This window comes from Halichoerus grypus, chromosome 4 (genome assembly GCF_964656455.1).
Source record: "Halichoerus grypus chromosome 4, mHalGry1.hap1.1, whole genome shotgun sequence".
NCBI classification, from domain to species: Eukaryota; Metazoa; Chordata; class Mammalia; order Carnivora; family Phocidae; genus Halichoerus; species Halichoerus grypus.
The window spans coordinates 115,002,594-115,021,898 of NC_135715.1; the positions used below are offsets into that span (position 1 = coordinate 115,002,594).

A 19,305-nucleotide genomic window follows, 5' to 3' on the forward strand; every position below is an offset into this window, starting at 1 on the left:
AGCAGGCCAAGAGTACCTTCCATAGAAGCAGTTGCATCATGTTTTCTGACTTGATTTAATTAATACTGATGTGTTGGTATTTAGCTGGGTAATAATCATGCTACTTCACCCTAGCCCTAATTGGTCCTCAGATTGCAAGTTTGACTGTTTTCCATTTACTTATCATTAATGTAGAACTCTACTACCCAGAATGTAGCCAATGTTCATAGGTCTATTTAGTTTAAATCACAGTTAAGTAAAATTAAATTCAGGTCCTCAGTCACATATGTCCACCGCTCAATAGCCACATGTGGCTAGTGGCCCCCAGATTGGACAGTGCCAGTGTAGAACATTCCGTCATTGCAGAAAGACCTGACAGTGTGGGTTTAGACCCTTAAGTTTGCTGTGTACATGGAATCATTGTAGCATTTATCATCACTACTGACCATACTCCTGTGCACACACAGGCTGGCCAGAGACTCCAGATCATTATAAGCACGAAAACAGGAATTGGAGCAACAAGTCATCCCGTATCAAATCCCAATCCTTTTATGGTCTTTGATTCAGTTCCTTTGTCTCTTGTAGGATTATTTTCTATGATACATGCATATTTTTGTTTTTGTTTTGTAACCTCTATGAAAAAGACCTGGCGGGATCCAATGCAACTGCATAAATTATATGGTTTTGATATTGGAACTATGTTATTCTAACTTACAGCGTGAAATGTATACATTTAATGTATTGCTACCTTTCCTGTTTATTCCCAACAACGATTCTTTTCTTTTTGCTTTATTCTCAGCCCAGCTTTCCTTCTATGAATAACATCAGAATGAGTGACTAGAAAGTCAGTAAAGATGGAAAATTTGCCACCTCTAAAGGGATGGAGGGGGTCCCTTCTTGATCAAGGCTTAGCTTCGCAATCGTAGTCACTCACAAGTGGAAATGGCGGTGTGGGGGTCCTGATGAATTGAAGGCATCCCCGTGTGTCAGAGCAGACAGGGAGACCGAGCCACAGGGAGTTTAGTGCTCGAGTTCACATGGTTCTTTGCAGCAGAGCAAGAGTTCAAGCTCAAGTCTGCAGTCTGCAAAAGCCATTCTCCTCCCAACACTCCATGCTGCCTCTGAAAATGTTGGCTTATTTGTTTCCTTTCTCAAAACGCATCCTTCTCTCTGGCTACCTGAAGAGTAATGGTTGTAAGCATTTATTTGTCCCAGGAGAGGCCTCAAGACATTTTTTCTTTTGTTGTTGTAAAATTAAGTGTGCTGGGTTGGAAAGGTAGAGTGCACTTCACCCTTGAGTCTTTCAAGGGCAACATGGGACAATCACTTCAGCAAGAGGAAGAAAACCACTTTGGGGAAGTCATTACCAAAGTGGCCAAGAGAAGCCAGTCAGGTTTGGAGCCAGAGCATTGGAGAAACCAGCTTGGAAGCTGTGGTCATTTTATAGACCACGGCCCGCTCATTTCCTTTCCTGGGTACTCTGAGGAGCCCAGGAAGGATAGAGAGAGGAGACCTAGCTGTATACATAACACAGATTATTTTGGACTGCTTACTAGTTCCTTAATTGAGTGCTCTGGGGAACTTTCAGCCCAGTTTGCTGCTGCCCTGGATGAATGGAGTGCACCTCAGAGCTGTTTCCTTCCACCAGCACTTGCAAAAGTAGGATAAAGCTTCCCAAACATTGCTGCACATGAGAATCACCTGGAGAGATTTTCTGAGCCTCACTACTGAGGTCACACCCCATACCAATGAAACTGTAATGTGTGAGAGCCACGTCAGTCGTATGTTAGATCCCAGCTGATACTAATGTGCAGCAAATTTGGAAATCTTGGCCCTTCTTTGACAACCCCCTTCTCTCTTCCTTACCCTCTGTTCTCCTATCTTTCCCCTGCACCTCCTCTCTCCAGGTTTGCACCATGACTCTTGCTCCCCGAGGAGGGCCAGAGCCTCTCTTTCTCAGAGTCCCACCCAACAAAGCCCTCTTTCTGCCCCACCCAGAACACACACAAAAGGGTTCCCAGTCAAGGTGGTCTTCTGTGGGTGGCACCTGTGCTCCAGCATCCCCATCTTGGTGTCCTTCTTGGCTCACTGGCTGCCCCAAAACTTTTCTGGGTCTGGCTCTTCCTCCATCACCCCATACCCAGGTGCTGTATGCCTCCTAGGTTGGGGCTTCCCCAAGTAGTGTCTGCTCCCTCCTGGGCACCTGCCAGTTATGTAGAAGATTTAAAAATGTGTGTTTTCATTTCTGGGTGCCCCAGTTTTCTCATCTGTAAAATGGGGTAATAATAGTGCCTACTTAACAGTGCTGTGGGGATTAAAGGAAGCACTCAGAGGGTGTCTTGTACATGGTGGGTTGAACCATATAAGACTGCCATTTTTGTGGGTCAAAAATGATCAAATAGTAATGATTTTATACTGTTCAGCCCTATAGTAAGTGCTCAATAAATGGTAGTCATTACTGTTATTTTCCATTTTATTTCATTAGTGCATTTAATTTGAATGTAATTTTATTTATATTTGGTAATTTTGTTTAACTGTAAAGCTATTAAGTGGGTTTTAAGCAAAGGAGCTTAGCCCTAGTTTTCTATCTGTGTATATGTAGGAAGCATTATAATTATTATAATTAAGATTAATTAGTTGAGAGTAAGAATGATGAGATTCTATCTGTGAGACTTTTTTCTCTTTAAAGGAGAAACGATTTTTCAAATTTGAGAAATCCCTGTCTTAGGCCTTCCCGATCTGCCTCACCTAATTCACTTGCCTTGTGTTTTTGTCCTCACCTGAGGGTGCTCCTTTTAGTTGGGATCAGCTAGAAAATCTGGCAAGCAACCTGGGTTTTTGATTTCCCCTAATAGAACACAGTATTCCATAGAGGACTCCTTCCTGGACTGGGGAGCAGAGGGTTCTGAGCCAGCATCTTGGTCCAAATGAGTAACCTGATGCCTTGTTAGGACACTCGGGGCTGATTTTGAGAATCATCTTAGCTAGCAGGATGTGCTAGATATGGTTCAAAGTACTTTCTGTGTATTACCTCTTTTAGTCCTCCAGAGGGCCCTGTGGCATAGGTGGTATGATTGCCCCTATTTTGCAGATGAAGAAACTGAGACTCAGGGATTAAGAAACCGGCCCAAGGTTACACAGCTATCAGTGGCAGAGTCAGAATTATAGCCTGGGCTGGCTCCAGAGCCCGTGCTCCCCAGTCTTTGCAGGCATTAACGGTTTGTTCTCACAGTAATCCTAGGAGGTAGGTAAAAGGGTCTGGGATTGCCTGACTCTGGAGCTGGGACTTAATGCCCTTTCTCTTGGTCACCTGGGGCCTGAGCAGCGCTGCCTGGACTGCTGAGTGTGATCTTGCTCTCCTTACGGTGGCCTCCTTTCCAGTCCAGCGATAAGATGAAGTGGTTTCTTTGGCCCTTCTTAAAAATAGTTAAAAACAAAAACAAAAAAAAAAAAACGCGTTATCTAAAGGTTGGGGTTTTCTCTCAGCCCTAATTTCTCCTTTGCCTTAGGGGCGCCCTACATTCTTTCTCTATTCAGTGGCGCTGGGAGATTTGCTCATGGGCGGTGCTGGAGGGGGTCCCAGAGGGATGGACTTACTTGGTTGGTGGATTGTTTCCTTCAGCTATAATTCCACTTTCCCAGTTTGGAGGCTGACCTTTGTTAATGTGCTGTCTTATCTACTTTTTTCCCCCTTTCCATGAGAGTAGAATAACAGCATGTATTTCTGTTTATTAACCTAACCCCTTTCAGAGACAAAGCAAGAATGTTATTACTCATAACAAAAATTGTTTTTGCGATTACTGTGGCCAGGGGTGGTTGATCCAGGTTTTTAGGGAGGAGCTCCTTAAGGAAAAGGATTCATGAATTAATAATCCTAAAACGAGGAACAGGGCCTTGGCAGGGGCCCCTATAATCAGGGACCCTGAAGCTTACCCTTCCCTACATGCTACATCCACCTCTGGCCGTGATACTTGGGAATTTTAACATCTTTTGTTTCCTCTAATCCCTCTTATTTCCAGTGTCGTCTTACTAGTATAATTATTTGATAAATTGTATGAACCTAGATGTTAACTGGGTCTCTATAAAATGTAATGGGTCATCCCTGTCTCCACTTCTCCCTTTCTTCCCTCTTCCAGATAAGCTGCCCTGGTTGATAGCAAGGACTGTGGCACTCAGGTCGGGTGTTATTGGTGACACCTGGTGACCTCCCTGAGGGCCCGTGGAGGGCTGGTGCAGTCACTGTGTTACCTGGCTCTTCCACCTGGCATCTCGCGAATGGGCGGCCTTGGTTGTAAGGACAGGAGGTCAGCATCGCCCCGTGATCACTCTTGACTAAATGACTCAACGATCTATCACCTCTCCCTTGCATACAAGGCAAATCATTGTTTCCTCCCATGTACATAGCAACCCAAAGGGGATTTTTAAGAATTACATCACTGATTTTAGTTATAGGGTTCAATAATTTGAGGATTCAGCTGGCATTCTTAATGACACCATGTATAAGAGATAAGGCTATCTGTACTTGCCCTGTAGAGGATGAGGAATGAATGAATGAGCTAGTAAGATAGAGAACAAGGAGGACAACTGGGGAACAGAGATAGGAAAACTCAGTAATGAGCAGGGGAGAGGAATAGAGAAATCTTATGTGGCTCTTTCAGTATCAGCAGTCAGGGAGTCAGGGAGTGGGGTCTACTTAGATGCCTGCATTTCCTCATCCACAAGAAGCTACTCAGTATTTTTTCTCTAAGAAGGGAGTAAATTTAGATGCAAGAATAAAAAGTTCCTATTATCAAGGACAATCTTCTTTTATTAATAACTCCTACATCTTTTTCTGCCTGGATGAATACTACTATGTAAAATCTTATTATATTCTGTTTTGCTACAATAATAGACTTCTTTAATAACCATTATTTATGGAGGCTTGTAAATGAAGATGATGCACTACAAAGGAAGAATTCACACCTCAGTGATACTGAGTCAGGAGGTCATCTGATACATACCTCTGCCTTCACACCCAGGGTGAGGAAATAGTCAAATTATAGTTTGGACTGTGAGTTTTCACAGACCCCAATACCCTTTCACCAAAATGAAACCGTAATGGTCTTTGCACTCTCAGGAGACATGTTTTGTGTAGCGCAAGGTATTGGTTGATCAGAAATTCAGAGGATGAGTGCATGGATAGATTTGTTTTTAGAAACATATTCTTTATTAAATGAGAAAAATTGGTTAAGATTTAGTACTTAGCTACCAGTGATTTGAAAAATGATAGCCATAGAATTTTTACCTAAGCCACTGTTTTGATGTTGGCCATTTGATTTTATTTTTTTCATGTTTCCCACAAGAAGAGAGAGTACAGGCTGGCTCTCCTACCCTATAAGAAATTTGGAACGGGATCTCCATACCTATAAAACTAGCAACTACAGTTTTCTTGAACTTGAGTTATAAATGGCTAACTGGAAACAACTTTCAAGGCCTTTGGACAAAAACTTGATTAGGATTCTTGGAACCATGGGCAAAACCCTATTCCATGCAAAATAGGAAATAATATTTAATGTGGATTGGTTCTTCTCGGTCCTGGGTGAGAATCAAGATTAGGTTAAGTGATTGTTAATAAGTTGAAAATGAGAATTAATAATAATATGTTCAAACATTTTGAACTTGCAAGTTTTTTGGAGGGTGTCTAGGATGAAAATTCCCTGAAAATACAACCTTCTTAATCACATGGAAACATTTAACAAAAGACACCGAAGCAAAAATTTCTCCAAACCACCACTCCCTTCCAGGCAAGTAAAAAATGGCAGGCTGGAACTGAAATGTACCTAGTGTTCCGTTCCAGCCTGGAGAGTTCTTTGACTCCATCCCCTTGTGGCTGTTTGTACTTCAAAATGCCTTCTCATCAGTTCTCTAGAAACTTCAAATTGATTGAGGAAGCAAACAAGCAAACAGCCAACAAGCAGAAGAGAGTTAATATAACATCTTTTAGAAATGTGAATATACTGCTGGGCATACTTGGCCAGGCATCATTTATCCTTTGGGGATTAAAGCATTTTTGATGCAATTGACCTTTAAATCAAACTGGGGAAAGGTACAAGGTTAAAGTTCCCTATAACTTATGGAAATGAAACATCAGTGTCTATGAGGTCTGAAAGGTAATCTCTGAGTAGTTCTCTATTACTGACATTTTTTAAAACTTCTTTTTAAAAGTAGGCTCTACACCCAGCATGGAGCCCAATGCAGGGCTTAAACTCATGGCCCTGAGATCAAGACCTGAGCTGAGATCAAGAGTTAGATGCTTAACCAACTGAGCCACCCAGGCGCCCCTGTTATTGACATTTTTTAAAACCAACTCTAACCTTTTTGTTGATAAACCTTAAAGAAGTATTAATGTCAAAAGCATATATGTTACAAAGAAAAATTTAAGCTGGTGGCTGACCTCTTTTAGAAGACTCTTGAATTGGTCAGAGCTCCTGGTTGCAAGGGGCAGAAAGCCATCTCAAACTAACTTGGGCAAAAATGTTTATTGGGGTGCCTTATGTTTTGATTTGTAAAGTTGTGATGGCATGGCATTCTATTTTTAGAGAAGGAAATCATGCCAACAGGTAACTTCCCCACCTTCTGGCATTTGCAGAAATACTCATTTGAGCCATCGTTAGCTTCATTTTGCACTTTCAGGTTAATGAGGTTACTAGAAGTTAGTATTGTTAATTTTAGGGACGTCTGTGTGATTTTGCTGGGCCAGCATTCAGTTCTTTTTCTTCACATGACAATACCTAGATTTTCTTTTGGGAAACCAATACCTCCCCTATTCTCAAACCATGTGATTTACATGAAGTTGACACTATGTGTTTGTCCAAGAGACATGCTAATGACCCAGCTCTAGCCAGTTGGAATGCCACATTCCCCTGGCCAGTTGTGGTCCAAGGGTGGATCACACCCCCCTTTTTTTTCCTGAAACAGTTGGGAAAAAGTCTGGGAATGCTTCTGAAGCTGCTGGTGGCCACAGTGTGGAAAGACCAGAATGAGAATAAAGGCAAATGAGAGGAATAGAGTTGAGGGTGAGAAGTTCCTGAAAAGAGGATTAAAAGTCCAGCCATGTCCAAGCTGGACTGTCAGATGAGACAGTAAAATTCTTCCCCTTCTCCCCCTACCCCCATTTTAGTTACAGCCTGTTTGATTTGGATTTCTGTACCTTGCCACCAATGTGAAAAATGGGATTATCTTCATGAGTGGCATTATAATTCCTAGTTAGCCCTCCTGCACCAGTTCCTCATATTCCAGATGTCTACTGCTACATAGCAGATCACCACAAAATGGAGTAGCATCATTTTATTTCTCATTGTTTATGTGGGTCAGGAAGTAGGAAGGGCTTGGCTAGGCAGGTCTCGCTTGGAGTCTTCATGCAGTTGTAATCAGACCGTGCTGGAGCTGGAAAGGAGCAGGCAGTGAAGGGGGAGCAGCTGGGGACTAGTAGGGCAGCACTGTCTCTTCACGAAGTCTCAGGAGCTCTGTGTGGACTACTTGGGCTTCCTCACATCATGGCACTCAAAGCACTCAGATTGCTTACATGGCTGAGTGCTCCAAAACACTGGGTGTAAGTTGAAGTACCTTCTATGACCTAGCTTCCAAGGCCACAGAGTGTTATTTCCACCATACTCTGGTCAACTGGTCTATAAGGTTGGGGAGAGGATGTAGACCCTCCCTCTCAATGGAGACATGCCAATGAACTTGAAGGCATGTTTGTAAACCACCACCATGTTATAAGCAATTTTCACATTGTGAGAAGTTACTATAGTTGGGATGATATATGTAAGTAGTCTTAGTTTTGTGAAGACATGTCTTTAATTTGTACTTTTGGGAGCTGGATTAACTTTCTCAAGTCATTAAGGCACCACCAAGCCTCGATTATACATACCTAAAATGAAGTCAAGATTTCTCATGATCTTTCAGGCTTCAGAATTTCATTTTGTTCTCATATTAGGCATTTCAAACTTCAGCATGAATAGCATCGGAAAATCCTTAGATTTGCATTACTTCTCTACTTCACAATTGCTTGTATATTGATTTAATACTGAGGTGTTGTCATTTGGTAACTGGTACCTCAGTAATGTAGCTTCCGGAAGTGCTTAATTGTCTTAGTGACCAGTTAAGGAGTTGGGAGTGTCTCATTTTATGGACTCTATATAAAATAGCAATTAGGGTATGGATTTGTAAAACTTGACCTGTCTATCACTTTGCCTCCCTGACCAGTATTAGAAATCCTCCTTTATACCAAGTATTATCATGGAGTAAAAAATCAGAACGCAACTCTTTTCAACTTTCTCCCAAGTGGAGGAAGTCAAACAGATCTCGAACTAATTTTTTTTTTCTGTTTCAGAATGTAGCAAGTAATCCATTGGAATAAAACTGGCAGTTGAGTAACTCATGCAAAGGTAATTTAGAGCACAAATTAAATCTGTCAGAGTGGTGTTAGATTTGCAAAAGCTCATAAATAACAAATGAAAGGTCACAGAGCTGTGAAAATGAGAGTGTACTTCTTCATAAAGAGAACCATAGTCAGGGATGGGGTCCTCAGTGCGTAGTCAAATAGCAGCACATAAAATGGAAATGCAACATCTTTTCTAAATGTCTAGGACAGTCCAAAGGCACAGTGGCCTCCAGAGAAAAACATCAAGGTCCTAGAAAAGACCCTTCATATTATCTGAGCATGTCCAGCATCATATCTGGGAGGCTTAAGGATTAAAGCTTCTTTGCCTACTGAGAATCTGTACAGAAAAAATACATCCCCCTCAGCAGAGCCCATATTTCAGTAATGGTTAGACTAATTGTGAATGCATGTAGCTCATCTTTCATATTTTAGTTCCCAGAATATACTAATAGAGTGAGTAGTGTGTCATGATTTACTGCAGGAATGTAAGCAGTTGGTGGTGATATTAATAAATAGTTCTGCCCATTCTGTTTTTCTTATGGGAAAGAGAGGTGGAAAATATAGCCCTGGCTACCCAAAGTAAACAAGTTCTTTTACAGTGCATTGTATGCAGATTTTTTTTTTCTTAGTGCTATGTTGGGCTTGACTTGTATAAGGGAACAAAATCTAGATTTATAAAAAGCAATGTGTGGGCTTCATCAAAATTAAAATTTTGATGAAGCCCACACATTGATTAAGAAAGTGAAAAGTCGGGGCACCTGGGTGGCTCAGTCGTTAAGCGTCTGCCTTCAGCTCAGGTCATGATCCCAGGGTCTTGGGATCGAGCCCCACATCGGGCTCCATGCTCCGCAGGAAGCCTGCTTCTCCCTCTCTCACTCCCACTGCTTGTGTTCCCTCTCTCACTGTGTCTGTCTCTGTCAAATAAATAAATAAAATCTTTAAAAAAAAAAAAAAAAAAAGAAAGTGAAAAGTCAACACAGAGAAAAGGAGAAAATATTTGCAAATCATATATCTGAAAAGTGTCCAGAGTCCAGAATATAGAAAGAACTCTTTTAACTCAACAATAAAAAGACAATAACCCATTAAAAAATGAGCAAAGGATTTGAATTGACATTACTCCCGAGAAGATCTACAAATGGCCAGTAAGCACATGAAAAGATGTTCAGCATCATATCACTTGGGAAAAGCAAATGAAAATCACAATGATATACCACTTCACACTCACTAGGCTATAATAAAAAAATTAATGAAAATAAGGGTTGGTGAGGATATGGAGAAATTGGAACACTGATATTTTGCCGATGAGAATGTAAAATGGTGCAGCCACAGTGGAAAACTTTGGCAGTTCTTCAAAAAGTTAAACCCAGAGTTACCATAAAACCCTGCAATCCCACTCTTAGGTCTATACCCAAGAAAAGTGAAGACATATGTTCACACGAAAGTGTGAACGTGGGTGTTAGAGCAAAATTATTTCCAGTAGTCAAAAAGTGGAAGCCACCCAAATGTCCATGAACCGATGAATGGATAAACAAATGTGTTACATCCGTATTAGGAAATATTATTCAGCTGCAAAAAGGAATGATGTACCCATTCATGCTACCACATGGATGACTCTTAAAAACATTATACCAACTGAAAGAAGCCAGACGCAAGAGGCTAAATGTTGTATGATTCTGTTGACACAAAATGTTCCAGTAGGCAAATCCATAAAGACAGAAAGTAGATCAGTGGTTGCAGGGGTTAGGGAGAGAAGGGAATTGGGAGTGGCTGCTAATGGTACAAGAGTTCTGGAGGGGTGATGGAAATGTTCTGGACTAGGGGATGGGTGGTACAATATTATGAATATACAAAAACACTCTACTGAAGTAATACATGCTGATCAGAAATTTTTGAGCCTACAAATGAAGCAAAAAAAGACCACTAAAATTATCAGAAATCCTAAACCATTTTGGTATCTAGCCTTTCAGTCCTTCTTCTAATCATATATAAGCTTAGAAAATACAGATTTCCTTTTTTTCTAAAGAAGGAACAATTTCATGAGTAAAACGTGTTGGGGGTCATAAAATTTCAGCTACTTTAAGAATTCGGAAATTCTACATTAAACACATGTGTGAGGACACATCCACAGAGACATGCGCCTTCAAAGGGATATAAGATGGTGTGCTCGTGACCTGTGCTCTCTCAACATCTTCTAACAAGTAAAATCTAACGGAGATGTGTAAAGGTCATGGAGGTGGAACACAGGCCTTACAGAGTATCTTGGGGGCGACACGGGGAGAGTGTAGACGGGCATCACCCATCTGTTTGCTTGCTTGCTGAAGGATGGCAGGAAGTCACCTGGGTCTGCAGGAGCCTTGGCAATATGAAAATGTCCATGGCAGGAAGTACCCTCCCCCTGTCTCCCACCTGCTTTGTCCCTGCCTGACTAGCCATGGAGCAGATGTTGGGGTGAAAGACATGTGCGGATTTCCAGTAGTTCTGGAAATTGCTGTATTTTTTCTGATTTAAGGAAAGGGAGCTGTGTGTTGAACCCAAATTCATGGCACCATATTCTCTTTCACTTAGAACACAACATTTACATCATAGTTACCTTGACTTAGAAAACTACATTGACTTTAAAGCTGTATTTTGAACAAAATGATAGTAGTAAAAATATTGGGAAATATTACACAGTATTTCTTGTGTGACAGACACTGTTATTAGTGCTTTACTCTGTTACCTCATTCTCATAAGAAACTTTTGAGGTAGGTAGTATTATGATCCTCATTTTGCAGATGAGAAAACTGAGGCACAGAGTGGTTAAATAACTGGCTCAAGGTTGCACAGCAAGAAAATGTTGGAGCGAGGTTTCAAATCCAGGTGTCTAGCCAATATCTCTGTCCATTACTCACACATAGTCATACACCCGTGCTGTTCAGTGAAGATTTGGGGCTGGGTACGTTTCATTTCTGATGACATTAACTAACGCATACTGCTTAGTGCAAGTACTGTGCAGAGGGAGACCTTTCAATCGGTAACCGGAAGGAATACCGTGGTTGAGGGATGCTTTAATAAAATCATGCCACTTGCGTTGTTTGCTGCATGTGAAGTACTGGTGCTGCCAGCAAGTTTCACATTATAAAGAACTTAGGTTGGCAGCTAGTTGATATTTAATGTTAGGTTGTATTGAAAGAAAACCAGATAGCTTTCCTGGCCATCCCTCTCACCCTGGGCCGGGGCTGCAGACTGTGAGGAGCAGGGTGGTGGGGGGGGGCTGCTGAAGCAGAGCAGATTCATTCCTCAGCTGTAATCCCAGCTGGCCAGAGTGCGTGTAAAATGAATAAAATGAAGCACCACTGCATTCATTGAAGAGGAGATTATGTTTGTCTCTGTCACCTGGCAAATGAAAAATATCGTTAATATTTGTTTGTTGCCTCATCATATTTTTCAAACAAGTGCCTAGCACAGTGCCTGGCAGTCACACTTATTAAGGGAACAAGCAGCTCATTCCCTTCTCGAATGCACGTTCGCCTGGGGAACCAAATGTAAACAGAAGATGGGGAGTAAGCATGAAATTGGCAAGCCTGGCATCATCAAGCTGCTACCAGGTGATAAGAGTTCCAATCTTATTTCCTAAGTTTGTCTGTTTTTAAAAAATAATGAATGCATCAATCCATCTGGAGTTAATGTGAGTGTATTGTGCATTGTTTGGTTTTGGTTCATCTTTCCAGTTTTTAATTAAGTTATCAGAATATTATTCAGTTAATATTTTCCTGTTCTATAATTTTGAAAAATTACTTACATCATGTCAATAGCTGTATCTATTTCTGAGCTCCTTAGAATGTTCTAGTTTCTGTATTCATTTTTATACTTTCTATCCTGCTTTGATAAATATTAATTAATATCTGATTAGTTCATATTGGTTTTCCCTATTGATTTTGTTTTATGATGTATTTACTCTTGATCTATTTATTTTGACAAAATAATTAGAAATTTATTTTGTCATACTTCTTAAAATATCTCATTGAATATTTTAAAAAATCTCATTGAATTATTTTGTTATGCTTTTTAAAAAATCTCATTGAATATTCATATTAAAATTTGTAAACAAAATGTCCAACTGGTGGTTTTTTTCTGCCAGTTTAAAATGAAGTGACTATCTAACATGACCCCTTGTGTGGGCAATAGAACGATGGTATTTACAAAAGAGTAGAACATGAGGAACAGATTCTATAGGAAAGCAGTAAGATGGCAAGCAATTAATACATATAAATTAAGATATATATCTACATTCTTAGTAAGCTGGACAGTTCAACCCTAGTAAAAGATTTTACTGCTCTGGATTTTAATTGAAAAGGACAGAACCAGAATGAAGGATACAATGATGACTGGTTAGTGCTACAGTGATACTTTTACCTCATTTTATTAGTCGAAGTTTATACACCTTGAATCAGTCATTGGAAGAACAGAATAACACCTAGCATTTACAAATGTGGATTCAGTGGCCAGACTGTCTCGGTTTGAACCAACTCTTCTCCTTATCTGCTGGATTTCAGTTTACTCAAAATGGGATGGTAATAGTGCCTACCTCATAGGATTGTTGGGGGAATTAATTGATACATGGAAAGGGCTTCAGTAGCACCCGGCCAATATTGTTAGTTATGTTAAGGAGATTTCGAGCAGCAAAGATACTTTTTGTTTTGGGAGAGGCCAATTTACCTACATTTCTTTCTTTCTTTCTTTCTTTCTTTCTTTCTTTCTTTCTTTCTTTCTTTCTTTCTTTCTTTCTTTCTTTCTTTCTTTCTTTTTCTTTCTTCTTTCTTTCTCTTTCCTTCCTTCCTCCTTCCTTCTTTCTTTTCTTTTCTTTTCTTTCTTTTCTTTTCTTTTCTTTTCTTTTTTCGTTTCCGAATCTGAAAGCCTACCCTGTATAGGTTTTCTTGGGCACCATGACCCAGAAAGCCTGCACTCTCATACCTGGACTTCACCATTATCAAGGAAATGCTCTTGAACTTTTGTACCTGACTTACTTATTGTTGCATTCTGGCAGACATCCCCTGGCCCTCTGGCAAAAGTACCTGGATTTCATTAAAATCCAATCTCTCTTGATACCATCTCTGCTAGATATGAGAGGGGACTGCTACCCGTGGAGCTTTAGCTACTTGAGTAAGAATAGATTGGGGCTGGAATGTCCTAAATGCTCTGAAATCACCGTTCATAAGGCTTCTCTCCATGTCTACGCACTTCCTTGTGCCTTTGGCTCCCTGTCTGCCCCGAGCCCATCCTCCCAGCACAGGAGTTCTGCCAAGTCTCCCATGGTTTCCTCGAGTTGGACATTGAGATGAGTCTTGCTTCATATTTCAGGTGCGACTTCCCTCCCGTGGTCCCAAGTTCTGGCCCCCGGGCCCCCTGCATGAGTGACGCTTCAGTCTGCCATGGACCCTGGCCCTGCCCTGGCCTGGCTCCTGTTCCTGAGCCTGCTGGCTGATTGTCTGAAAGCCGCTCAATCGCGGGACTTCACAGTGAAAGACATTGTCTACCTCCATCCTTCAAGTAAGACTCGGTTCTCTTTGCTGCAGAGGTGTCACTTGACTTTGAATAAGATGTGAGTTGAACAATGCACAGGAAAAGTCAGCCTTCCATGCAGGGGGGACCTTGGCTGATTGAATTGGGGGGTGCACATGCTCCCAAAGACGTTGTATGCTTTACCCTCACCTTTTTATAGGGCCTTTGTTTTTTATTTCAAGGCAGATTGTTAAGGCTTGTTTTCTCTGTTCCCAGCACAGTCGCTCTGATTCTGAACACCCTTCCCTTTAACTCGTGCCAGCTCTCAGTCAGTTATCGAAGTGAACCGGCGTGTCCCAGGCAGAGGTATTCGTCACAGATCAGTCCTTGAGAGGCAAGATAATCGCTGGTCTTCCTGTCTGTGCTTCTGATTCTCAGTTTCAGCATGATTGGCCTCCCACAACTTCCTATTCCCTGTCCTTTTGGTTTCCTGTGTTTAAGAATCATCTAGGGAGTGCGTAATAACGTCGGTGCCCAGATCCCTTCCCTGGAGTGTCTGATTGCACATATCTGGGACTGTACCCATGAATTTTTGCTGAAAGCAAAAAACAAAACAAAACAGGTGCTTCTGTTACTGATGGTGTTCTAAGGATCACACTTCGGGAAACACAGCAGTTTTACTTCCTCTTTTGGTCTCCATCTCTGTATTTATCTTCTCTCTTTTATCTTTGTTTGAGTCATCTTCTGCATGGCCCCCGTGGTGGTGAGAGCCGGGTATGTTGGGTATATTTTGACCGTTAGCATTTGCCCTGAGGTATGTTACTCTTTTGAAATGTTCTGTTCAGCAAACATTTTTTGAGTGTCTACTGTGTGTCAAGCGTTGTAATAGACGTGGGAGGTGTCAGGGAAAATAAAACACAGTTCTTGCTTTTGAGGATCTTATAGTCCAAGTGGAGGCAGCCACAAGGACTCCACATGGTTAGAGTATTTAATGTGTATGTGTTCTGGTTTAGATGAGAGGTGTTCCATGGAATGCACAGGGGCTTGGATCTTGGGTTAGTGGCTAGCTCACCTGCTTTGCAGCCTTCTGGGAGGGAGGGAGGGAAGGAAGGAAGGAGGGAAGGAAGGAAGGAAGGAATTCCCTAACTTTGTGAAGGTTAAATAAAGGAATGCATGCAAAGCACTTGGCAGAGTATGAGCCACAGTATATGCTCAATGAATGTTAGAGGCATCTTGTTAAGTGTTGAGTTCTACATTTCTAGAGTGGATGAAATAATACACACCCTGTTGCATTATTTTGTGAATGAGAAAGAATATCCATAAGATACTAGGCACATATATAATAGTCAATTGGATGTTCGTTGCTTAGGATGTTGTTGTAATTGGCTTAGATGGTAAACTTAGGTTGCTAAAACTATGTCCCTCTAATTTTTTAACTCCAAATATACATTTGGCAGGCAGCAAATAGTTCCTTCAGACTTACTGCTATTGTACACTCTCACCAGTAAAGGCTGGTGCCTACTGGTTAATTGTGTGGAAAGATTATCCGGCTCCTTGTTTTTGCGGGCCTGTTGATTTTAGTAATCATGGAAAGAAGGTGCTTGGATACCTGCTGTGTTTTCTAGGATTGCATTTTGTTCTTTCCTCCAAAGAGCCATGCTTTTTTTATTAGACTTGGTGAACAAAAACCTAGATTTCAGTCTCAGTTGTGATTGCTAAAGCCTTCAGTTTCTATGGGATTCTTTGTCTGCTTCAGTGATGGACTCAATAGTCACTGGGCCGAAAAACAGGCCTCCGCTGAGGCTGTGATTGTCCACACAGGGTGGGGAGGAAAATCAAGGGGATTGGATTTAAGTGCACAAGAATAAAACAAACACACATACACCACTCCTGCGCCAGTGTTGTGGTGGGTCAGTGCCAGGGTTGAGTGGACCCCTATCTGAAAAGTCCATTTCAAAATGGGATCTCTGAAGGATGAGCTCTGCCAGGCCAGAGAAGCAATCACCCCTGCTCTCTAGAAGTTGGCAGGAAAGTTCCGCTCATGTAGCCTGTGTTAATTAAATAAGGCCATGGCCTGATTAAAAAGAATTCACCAAATAAAGGCACCTGAATGGCTCAGTTGGTTGAGTGGCCAGCTCTTGGTTTCGGCTCAGCTCTTGATCTCAGGATCATGAGATTGAGCCCCACACTGGGCTCTGCACTCAGCATGGAGTCTGCTTGAGATTCTCTCCCTCTGCCCCTCCCCCCCCACTCATGTTCTCTCTTTCTCTAAAATAAATAAGTAAGTCTTAAGAAAAAAGAATTCCCCATATAGAAAGAATTGGTGGGGTTTTCTGATATGATCTTGAGTTATGGAGGCTAGAAGATGTCATTTCTAAGCTAGATCACACATAAATGATTCACCAGCAGCTCTGGGCTGAGTTCTCAGAGTCTCTGTAACTGGTCATTGGGAGTAAAAATTCTTGCTGGATTGAAGTTACTGTCAACAGTTCCTACTTCACATTTCTCTGCACTATTTCAGAAGTTTTTGATGTTTGTTTGCTTGTTTTTACACTTTGATTTTTTAAAAGGTCATGTTCCTCTGCCCCTGAGCAGCACCCACTAGACCAGGTTTAGATGGAGTGATCTCTCTACAAATAAGCAGGTTTCTGTAGAACATAGACCATAAAAAATAGATGAGGGAAGAGTGGGATTATTTTGACTTTGAATTATTAATATAATCACCTCACTTTGTAGATGGAGGCACAAACAACTTTCTTGGGGTTAGCGAGCGAGCCTGATTCCATTTATGTTAGATACCGCTCAGAACCTACCCAAGGAGAAGTCAATGATGCCATAGATGTTGAGAAGACACACGAGTTTTCTACACCAGGCAAACAAACTCATTTCCCCTGGGCTGCGAACAGCCCTAAGAGATCATAAGTGTGGTGAGACTGAAACCCTGGTGAGGAGAGTTCAGCATCCCATGACTAATCTGCTGTGATCTCTGGTTCTCTAATTTTTCTGTTTTTTTTTGTTTGTTTGTTTTTAAAGATTTTATTTTTAAGTAATCTCTACATCCAGTGTGGGGCTAGACTCACAACCCTGAGATCAAGAATTGCATGCTCTACCAGCTAAGCCAGCGAGGCACCCCCTGGTTCCCTAATTTTTGAAGTTTTTAACCTTTGAAAAAAAATCAACTTTATGGCTTTCAAACTTGAGGCACTGTCCTCAATAACATTCTTTTCTATAATTTATATGCTTTTCTTTTCTTTTTATCTGAAAAATGATGAATTTCCTTCCCACCCTATGATTAAAATACCAAAGACCAATAAAACCTTCAAAACAGGAGTTTGTGTTCAGAGAAATGGAGTGACTTATTTGGTTTCCAGACGTCAGACGAGATAGCAGAAGTTAACATCCTAAGTGGTTGCAACCTGTTCTTGGCCTCCATTTCTTTACTTATAATAGAAACCTTTCCTGAGAAACCCAGTTTTCCTCTGGTTGCATATTGTGAGTCTTTCCTTAATCACATGGAACAAAGAGCTATATCCCTGCAGGGGGCTTGCTTATGCCCAGATAGTGAGCCAACGAAGTTTCTTCATAATTCTATACTACGTAAGTCTTAGGGGGTAAGGGCGCTCTCTAGAAAGGTACCAGAAAATGCACTTCTGTCAGAAATATGTTCCTAGTATTCAAGTTATACTGACAATATTTTGTTGCTAGAACTCAGAAAGAAGTTCACTTTATTAGGTTTCTAGAAATGTTAGGTTTGCATCCAGTTTCCAAAACAATGGGAATTAATTTGGCAAGAATAAAACAAGTTTGGATGCATTACGTAGCAGCATGCATTTTAAAACAAGATTCTCTTCTCACCACAGTTTTGATAACTGAAGGCCTTTGTCCAGGCAAAAGTTCCAAGAGGTGGAAACAAAGATGAAATCTCTTCCATCGCCTTACGAATGAATTATAGTTGGTTGAACCACGTCTGACCATGGGACTCTAATGGACAGATTATATTACAGGAAGTAACTGGGCACTTTGACGTTTTTCTTCTTTACAATCACCTACTCTTGAGGGACCAAGGACTTATGCCCTGAAATACAGAATACTAAGCTTATTAACTCTGTGATCAAGAGCCAAATTAGATTCATTCACAGCTGAGGCCACAACGATTTGAAACTCTACTTGCCCTGTAATGCTTTGAAGTAACAAAGAAGAAAATAACACATCTCTTAGGAATCTTTTCCCTTCCTTTTAAAAAAAGGGCTTCTTTATCAGATGCAGTATCAATTAGCAAGTTACTGGAGACAGTTGCTCATCTGTAGACCTTAGTTTTGGTTAAATATTTCCAGAGGGAAGAATTTAACCATTTACTTGGTATTGTGCTATAATTAGCCACTTAAAACTGAGTCTGTTTGAAGAGACTTGTTACTGATTCACGGATCAGTACTACCAACCAAGATGCAAATACAAGTTCCTATAGGCAAATATTAGACAGTTGTGGTTGAGACTCACACAGATAGGAAGTAAAACTCACTGAAAAGGAGATCATTTGGTTAATTGTCAGTGATATGTGCTGATAAACACGTTCAGAGATAAATGATATGAAACAAAGCTTCATTTTGCTACCATAGTGTTTTAGCTCATATTCCTGTTTAAATTTTGATATACTTTGGGTTAACTTCAGAGTCCAGGCCTCCTTGTGTAAGAAATAACAGTATTTAATTTAATGTATCACTAATCTTGCAAAAGATCATTTTGAAGGGTCTATTAAATAATCCAAATTTGGGAACACTACAACTTATTAGTGCGAGGTTCTCAGTAAGTTTATTCTTATAGTGGCTGGATCATCAATCTTCATTCAGAGTTCTTAATTTATCTCTTTGATGGGAAAGTTTCCAGGAATAACTAATCCAACATTCCAGCGAAAAGTTTTACTGGCTGTAGTGACAGATAAAATTGGATGCTCTCGTGAATTAATCATGTAGGCTGAAGTGGTACGGCTAGCTTGCAGTCATAAACCTTGGTGAATATGATGATAATTTTTTGAGAAGTACTTTTCTGTGACAAATTGTTTACATCCTTTTTTCCCCCAAAACTCTTACTTTGATAATTCTTCAAATTTTACAAGCTGTTTTAAAGTTCTTCTTTTAAACTGACTTACATATTACATGTGAAATTAGTTTTTTCATGTACCCAATAGGACAGTTGCCTAAAATATTTTGTATGGGTTTTCCTGTATTTGTCAAAATAAGCAAATTTGAGTGTCCATAAGAATATGGAGTGGCTTTAAAATTTAAGAACCTGTTTGTCGGGGCACCTGGGTGGCTCAGTCAGTTAAGTGTCTGCCTTCAGCTCAGGTCATGATCTCAGGGTCCTGGGATCGAGCCCCGCATCAGGCTCCCCGCTAAGCCAGAGAGTCTGCTTCTCCCTCTCCC

The 19,305-nt window shown here is 40.8% G+C and overlaps 1 protein-coding gene across 3 annotated transcripts in view; it reads left to right on the top strand.

Moving 5' to 3' along the window:
- The window catches only part of LYPD6 (LY6/PLAUR domain containing 6), a 118,119-nt gene that overhangs the window by 76,230 nt on the left and 22,584 nt on the right, over window positions 1–19,305 (top strand). For 2 of the 3 annotated variants that reach the window (XM_078070774.1, XM_036092563.2), the window contains exon 2: window positions 13,745–13,933. In XM_078070774.1, the coding sequence (XP_077926900.1) occupies window positions 13,816–13,933 (118 nt within the window). In that variant the 5' untranslated portion in view covers window positions 13,745–13,815. Of the gene's footprint in view, window positions 1–8,350; window positions 8,409–13,744; window positions 13,934–19,305 lie in introns of those variants that run through there. The other variant, XM_078070773.1, reaches the window with a different exon arrangement.